The 7,925-nt window shown below is 42.1% G+C and overlaps 1 protein-coding gene across 1 annotated transcript; it reads right to left on the reverse strand.

Annotated features, from left to right (window-relative positions):
- Window positions 1-3,313: 3,313 nt before the first annotated feature.
- LOC122053512 (beta-galactosidase 6-like) lies at window positions 3,314-7,307 on the reverse strand. The gene is made up of 18 exons (XM_042615568.1): window positions 7,131-7,307; window positions 6,955-7,050; window positions 6,760-6,872; window positions 6,618-6,684; window positions 6,436-6,528; window positions 6,205-6,348; window positions 6,045-6,133; window positions 5,846-5,951; window positions 5,689-5,776; window positions 5,497-5,615; window positions 5,248-5,412; window positions 4,994-5,181; window positions 4,813-4,922; window positions 4,512-4,729; window positions 4,331-4,435; window positions 4,063-4,271; window positions 3,661-3,982; window positions 3,314-3,584 (listed from the first exon to the last, which is right to left on the reverse strand). The coding sequence occupies exons 1-18, from the start codon at window positions 7,305-7,307 to the stop codon at window positions 3,477-3,479; spliced, it is 2,517 nt and encodes an 838-aa protein (XP_042471502.1). The 3' UTR covers window positions 3,314-3,476.
- Window positions 7,308-7,925: the final 618 nt, after the last annotated feature.

Raw genomic sequence — 7,925 nt, forward strand, 5'->3', positions numbered from 1 at the left:
CGTCCTACTCATCAATCAGTGTACTCTTCCGCAACATCTCATCCATCGGATGCACTGAGCCCGTCGGCTCCCTTCCCATTCCATCCTTCTCGCCAACTGCGTCTTCTGCTCGACTTCTTGTGTTCCTAAGCTCCTGCACACTTAGACACAATGGTCAAACACAACAGGACCTAACCTAATCTGGTTGATCACATCAAAACTACCAGAGGATTTCAACACTATTTGTTGGTGCAATAACCCTTGGGTCAAGGTTGATAAAGTTGACTAATCTTGAGTTGGCTCAGGTTTGAGTCTTGATGTTTGAGTTTCGATATTTGACAATATATAGAAATTTTATGTGCAATCGTCCGTTTGGGAAGACTGTTAGAACAATTCCCCTTCAGTCAATGTTTGACCAGGTTGATAGTAAGAAGAATCAAGTAGATCAAGGTTGACCGGATACTTGACTGAAAAAGTCCTAACTAGAGGTTAGGTAAAGGAAGTCCAACGAGAAGATTGGTAGAAGATGAAAATCTAAGTAGATCAGTATTTGACTAAACACATGGCGGGAAAGTCCTGGTGAGTGAAGCAAGGCAGAAGGAAAGTCCTGGTGAGTGAAACTAGGCAGATGGAAATCCTGATGATGAAACCAAGTGAAAGCCCTAGTGAGTGAAACTAGGTAGTAAGAAAGTCTTGGTGAGTGAAGCCAGACAATGGAAATCCAGGTGGATCAAGGATGACCAGACATCTGGTGATTGGAAGTTCAAGTAGATCAAAGAATTGACTAGATACTTAGCATAAGGAAAAAAGTCCAAGTGGGTCAAGTGATTGATGGGATATTTAGTGAAGAAGTCTCAGTAGGTCAATCGGATGCTAGGCAATGAGAAGTCCCAACAAGTCAAAGTTGACTGGATGTTGGATTTGGGAATCCTAGACTTGAGTTAGGCAAGTTATGATTGGTCAATCGATCATGTGATCAATTGAACCAGAGTACAATTGATCAACTGATCGATTGTGAGTGTGCTGCTAGTGAAGACAGCCCAATCGATCAGCCGATCGATTGGGGAGATTTTCTCGCGAGCATAGAAAAGTTCTTAATCGATCAGCCAATTGATTGGGCATCGATCGACCAATCGATTGGGGTTGGATTTCTTGCAAAGATGCGAGAAAGTCTGAATCGATCGATCAATCAATTTAGGTCTTTTTCCAGCGAAAGCACAGAGGCGCTCTGAATCAATCGCCTCCCCAATCTATTGGTCAATTGATTGGGATATGACTGTTGCGCAGGTTGCAAGCTTTGAACGACTTAGATCACTGGGATTTGACATGACAATCGATTGGGAGCATGCTCAATCGATTGAGAGCCCTAGATCGTGAAGTATAAAGGCAACAATGAGATTCAAACTTGACAACACTTACATGAAGATCTTCTCCATCGAGGTCACGATTCTTCCGTCAATTCTTAGAGCATCTTGAGGACAAGTGTTGCTGCACTTCCAAGATTCAAGAGGCATCGACAAGCTACACGAGATCGAACAAGAGAGGTTATTCATTGTATGGTTTTCATTTACTTCTTGTTTTGAGTTGTATGCTTATGTGAGTTTGTACGAGGTTTCTCTACCTCCGGGTTGTTCCAAGAAGGAGTGTTTTTCTTCGTAGAGAGTGCTCGTGTGTGTGGATCTTTGGATTAGTCACCTCTTCTCGAGATGGATACCAAGTAAATCTTGGTGCTAGCATTATGTGCTTGTTGTGAGGTTTTTAGCTGCATCATCATCATCTTCGAAGCAAGCAAACAAGTGTGATGAGCTATTCACCCCCTCTAGCACCGAAGTGACCCAACAAGTGGTATTAGAGCGAAACCGCTCTAAAGGTTAAAGAAGTTGAAGCCCCAAATTTCAACAAGTTAAAGACTTCACCAAGACGAGCTTAACTTCAAAATGGATTTCCTAGATGAACTCAGATATGGCACAAGGATGCCTCCGCCATTTACATCAACGAGCTTCGATTCTTGGAAATCAAGGATTGAAAATTTTCTTATAATGGAAATAGTGCAATGGTTTACTCTAATGGAAGACTTTCAAACTCCAAGAGATTCAAAAGGCAAACTCATCAAAAGGAGCAAATAGAGTCAAGAGTAAGTCCAAAGATGTGAGACCAATGATAAAGTGACCAATCTTTAGGTCTATTTATTGCCTAGTAACATCTTGAAGAAGATAGGATAATTTGAAAATGCCAAAGAGTTTTAGAGCAAATTAGCAAAGATTTATGAAGAACCCTCCACTACACCAAATCAAGACAAATCCAAAGAGGGCAACTCATTGGATCAAGAAGAAGAGAAGTCCGAAGTTGAGAGATGCTCAACATCGGAAGAAGAAGATCAAGAAACCTCATCCTCAATGGAGTGCAACGAAAAAGGCAAAGAGGGAGCATACTCTTTGTTTCATATGCAAGAGGATGAAGATGAAGAGGCCTCCACCTCTAGGATTGAGGGGGAGCATCATTCATTGACATTGGAGCAAGAAGAAGTTTTTACCTCCTGGTCAAATGGAGAGGACCTTCATAAGTCAAGAAAAATCAAATGGAGGATCATGTGCCACCCCTACAAGCAAAGGTATAGAAATTTCAATTAACAAAAATAAAAATCATATTATTTGCTTTGAGTGTAGGGAGAAAGGATATTACAAAAGCAAGTGTCCTAAGTTGACTGAGAAAAAATGTCAAGTGGCACCAAAGGGCATGAAGAAGCTCAAGAAGGTCAGTCCCATAATAAGGAAAAGTAAGAAATACATTGTATGTTTCTTGTGCTATCAGAGAGGGTATTATCGGAGTCAATGTCCTAAGGAGAGGAAACCGACCAAAATCAAAGGAGGAAGCTCAAGTCAAGAGAGAGTTTCAAAGGGAAAATTCAATGTATCATTTATTGAGCCAATTCTTTTGACCCATGATAAAAAATATGTTAGAAATAATTTATATCATTTTAATATTATTTATTATGAAAAAAAATTTGATAGAATTAAAGAAAAATATATAGTTTATCTTGCGAAAATTACGGTACCGAAAGCTAGGAAGATAGATAACTTCTTAGATTGAGCTAGTTGAGGTTTAGGAAAGATCTTCGTAAGTCCGTAAGTAGAGAGGCTGTCATAGTCAAGACGATGTGTTTGAGACTTTCTCAAACAGGGATGTTACTCCCGAACTAATTGAACAAGTGGCCCATCACTTTTTCACTCAAGCATATCTGGCTACTAGGTCGATTTAGCGATTCTCAAACCGTGCACTTCTAGTCGATCACGTAACGGCATATCAAAATTAAAAGCAAAGGAGACTCAGTGAAGGGTAAAATTGCTACTGTATGATCTTACGATCACGAGTTAGATGTATTTCTTCGAATAATGCTAAACCTAAGAAAAACAAACTTTATTGCTTTCAAAGATTCAAAACATACAATTTTTTTTACTGAAATTTAGTCACTGCGCCGCCGCTGGCTCTCTGCTTCATCAAGAGCATGCAACTTCAACCGCAAGGCTCTTACCGACATGCGCACAAGGATCACCGAACAAGTCGATCGATACTTCCACGTCACAGCTCGTGGCTCCAACGCATGCCTGAATCAGTAACGAGCAGAGTCATTCATTCAATTCCATGAGAGAACAATCAGTGGTTGCATGCACGAAGTTTTACCTGCTTCACAATAGCAAGAGCCCTGGAGCTGCTGCATCCGCCATGGCTGTAGCTCCCACAAGTGCCATAAGGAGTACCAAAGCTTGCAAATGGCACCGAAGATATGACCTGGTCAGGACGAGGGCATTCTAGATGGAGCACTGGTGATTTATTCGTACTGTTCCAAGCTCGCACAGGCGGCGGATGATTCTCAGACACATGCCCACATAGCCGGGCTATCTGTCGCGTGGTGAAAGATATGATCGTCGGATCGCCGCCCATTTCTTCAAAAAGGACCAGCTTGTTTTGGCCCGGCCGGATGAACGAACGGGGAACATGGTACCTGTTCGAAAGATAACGTAATCGATCTCACAATTATGAAACTAACATGTGATGCAGCAAGGTAGAATGCAGATAATTTACAGTGTCTGAGATGGTTGTCCACAGTTCTTCCGGCACTTTTTTGCATCGTAATTGCCTCTGTAGTCGCATGGCTCGCAGCCAGATTCTGGAGCGAGATAGCTCGGCCAATACCGGCCGATGCTTTCCCCATTCACCCATGCCGTTCCCTTTCCCATTCCGGTGAAATCTATCGCGACAGGATCGTTCCCGGCAGGGGCCTCAAACTCTGTCTGCAGGAAACAAGTTTGAGATCGATGGAGAAGAATTAGGAGGAGGATTCAGAACTCACCGTGTACCACACCAAAGGCACATACTTTGGCAAGTCAGCTTGTGAATGCCATACTGATGAATCTCCTGAATCATACAAGCCCGAGTCTTCACCTTGTAGTCCAATCTGATTTAACAACACAAATGGGGAAATCATCGTTCGACACTCTGTTCTTTGACTAAAGCATCAGTAGAAGAGATACCTGGTAAGTCCATTCGCTTAAAGATAGATTTGCACTGGCAGTTTTACCTATTAGCAACACAGGGCTAATTATTCCCGCGCCCTGTTTTTCGTAAAATGCACCGTAGTTTTGAAGACCAACAGTCACGCTCAGGAGATCAATTTTGTTGATTCCTTTGACAAGGGTTATTGTTAGATTCAGAGAGACTTTCGAATCGCCGCCGCTTCCGATCGCGCTGCCTGTGCAATAACTCAGCATTCTTAGTCGAATGTAAATGAAGTCGATCATGTTCGATTGTTCGATAGACAGAGCTGAAAACGACCTGTTGGCTGTCCATTAACAAAAGAATGGAGGACGTGCCCAAGAGACTCCACATGCAGTGTGCACTCACTCCCATCCGAAAGAAATGGTTCATTTCCAGTGATATCGAGACTGTAAAAGTTGTCCATGAGATCCTTTTGAACAAACACTGCACTGCACAAATCACAATACAAGTACAATACCTTGTTGAATACCAAAGATAGTCACTGGCATCAGCAGTAGTGTTTATCTGTTCGAGTATCTCTGCTTTCACAAAAGCACTGGACTTTGAGATGCCCACAGGCTCTTGGACATATTTCCATGCTAACTCGGAGCTCTGATCATCACTGTTTACATATTTCATCTCTGGAAGAGTAGTTTGAGAATTTATCTGTCATTGAAATAGCAGTTAGTGCAAAAATTAGGGCGGCCAGCATCAGCATAAGAAAATTATTACCTGTGCAGTATTGAAGACGACATGCTCACAGTCAGGAAGAATGCTCACAGACCATGCAGGCAAAAAGTAGGTTTTACCATTAAAAATAACAGTGGCATTAGTTTTGTTATCGATATTGGCAAGAAATGCTGCACATTTCCCTGATTCTGCTCGATAAACATCTCCCTAGATCATGAAAAGTTTTGGCAAATAAACAAAATGCAACTGATGTGGATATTTTCACATGTATTGCAAATATTAAGTTCTTACGATCAAGTTTGGCCCGAGATCAATGGACTCTGGATCTGTTGCTACCATTGCTTCTTCACAAAGCTTTATGGCGATGTGTAGATCTCTCAAGTGTCCCCACTTAGGTTGCCTAACAAGACCTGAAATGTGCACCGACTTTGTAGAGGAAAATAAGCAGCAAGCTTAGTGTCCAGGACCAGAACATCAACTTACCATACTCATCGATGGGAGCATCATAATCGTAGCTCGTAGTGATAAATGGCCCACCTGAAGTGCGTCCAAAGTTGGTGCCTCCATGGTACTAGAACAGAAAGAAACACATTCATCTTCTCTTCTTCAAGATTATTTAGCAAAATGTGCAAGGCATTACCATGTAGTAGTTTTGTAAGGTACCGCCACGTTGGTAGAATCGAGCTACAGCAAATGCAAGATCTTCAGCGGGTCTGTATGGCACACTGTCACCGAAGCCGAGAAACCTGCATGCATGCCGAACGTCGTCGTCGTCGTCGACGTCAAGAAGATGGATGCTAATTAGGATAGAATTGCAGCATGAGATCACTAAGCCTTACCAACCGCTCCAATTCTCAGTCCAAAATTTCGGTTTGTGATACGAGTTTGGAGTGTACTGATCACAGTAGAAGCCATTGCAAGTGTCGATCTGTAGAACAGATATAGAGTTAATGCAAGTCGATAAGATCACCAACTGAAAATTTGAAGTGTGGAACTCACAATGGGGTCAGGGGCATCAGCTTGTTGGCACATCACCCATGGTACGCCTGTGTTAAGAGAGGTTGCCATTGATGCTGCCCAGTCGATATAAGTTTTGGCTGCTTTGCCATAAGCATCATCTATGTTTCCATACTCATTCTCAATCTACCATCGGCCATGAACAGTGACAAGTCAGTCATGTTCCGTGCTGAAATTGAACCGAAACTTCATTTCAATTACTAATTACACTACCTGTGACAGGATGATAGGTCCACCTTGCGACGCATAGAGCTTTTCATACTTCATCATGTCCACAATCTTTGTCGTGAAACGTTGCATCTCCTTCTGTGCTTGAGATTTTGAAAATTATAAACAGGACTCGATCCGGAGATTTCCAGTGCATGAAAAATGTTGGAATTAAAGCACAACTAAACCTTGTAGGGCTCGTTGTCAGTCCTAAACTCGATTCCAGGGATGAAGTGCAGCCAAAGAGGGAACCCACTGCAACAGAGGAAGAAGAACAACCAAATGAAGAAGAAGTCAAAGCATAATCGATGATCAGAGTTTCAGTTCTACCCGTAATTCCACTCGGCGCAGACGTAAGGACCGATCCGAAGGTGAACGTAGAGGCCGCCCGCCGCCACCGCCTTCACGAACCGCACCAAATCCTTCCTCCCTTCGAAGTCATACTGTCGAAAGACGAATGGAAAAGCGATAATTAAGTTGAAGGAGAAAGCGCGCAGCTTTTGGTGAGAGAAGAAGAACCGTCACCTCGCCCTGAACGGGCTCGTGGATGTCCCAGAAGACGTAGGTGTCGATGACGTCGAGCCCGCCGCTCTTGGACTTCTCGATGAGGTCGGGCCACATCTGCGACATCTCGAACCGGCGTAAGCACAACCAAACGGTGATCAAAGGGAGAAAAATGCACAGAGGGTGGAGGAAGGGACCTCGGGGGTGCTGCGAGGATAGTGGATAGAGCCGGAGACGAGGACTCTTCGTCTTCCATCGATCACCAACGCCCGGTGGTCGTACGTCACGTTGGCCGCGGCGGAGAGCTCAACGCCGTGACAGAGGATGAGCAAGACCAGCACAAGCAGCGAAGTCGGAGCCATGGCTGCTGCCATTGAAGGGGAGGATGGAGCTGCAAGGGAAGAAAACAGAGTAGTTAATATATACACTAGCGCTCTCTAGATTTTTTTTTTTTAATTCTCTTTCTTTTTTCGAGAAAATAAATCCAGATCAACAATGAGTCAATGCGTTTTCTTCCAACAAGGAAATGCCAGAATTTAAAAAGTTATCCAAATGAAATTTTTTATTTTTTGATAAAAAAATCACGCCCATATTTAACAGTAAATTACTAAATCACGTAGCAATGTTTTTTAAAATATTTAAAACATATATTTAATTTTAAAATTATTAAATCACTTACCTAATTTCATTATCCACTGAACCGATTGCTAAAAAAATATTAAAAAGTTTGATGAGATCAAAATTTGACAATGGTTTATCGAATTGAATATATCAACGGAACGGTTCTATTTCAGTTAAAATTGGTTGATTTTAGATAATTCAGAATGACACAATGCAGTAATTAATTTGGAGGGGTAAAAATAGAATTAGATATCATGATTTAATAATTTTAAAATTAGAGTATGTAATTTTTGTATATTTAATCAAGATAAAGACTAATTGATTGGCCTTCCTTCGTAATTCATCGGTTCTATTGACCTTCCCTTTTTTAT

This window comes from Zingiber officinale, chromosome 3A, assembly GCF_018446385.1.
Source record: "Zingiber officinale cultivar Zhangliang chromosome 3A, Zo_v1.1, whole genome shotgun sequence".
In the NCBI taxonomy this organism is placed as follows: domain Eukaryota; kingdom Viridiplantae; phylum Streptophyta; class Magnoliopsida; order Zingiberales; family Zingiberaceae; genus Zingiber; species Zingiber officinale.

What these genes read in the sequence shown, in the direction of transcription:
- LOC122053512 (XM_042615568.1), bottom strand. Translation starts at nt 7,307, where the DNA reads ATGGCAGCAGCCATGGCTCCGACTTCGCTGCTTGTGCTGGTCTTGCTC. An exon ending in TATCTTTGGTATTCAACAAG is followed by an intron (nt 4,923 to 4,993) that starts GTATTGTACTTG and finishes CAACTTTTACAG; the next exon opens with TCTCGATATCACTGGAAATG. An exon ending in TGTTAATGGACAGCCAACAG is followed by an intron (nt 4,730 to 4,812) that starts GTCGTTTTCAGC and finishes GTTATTGCACAG; the next exon opens with GCAGCGCGATCGGAAGCGGC.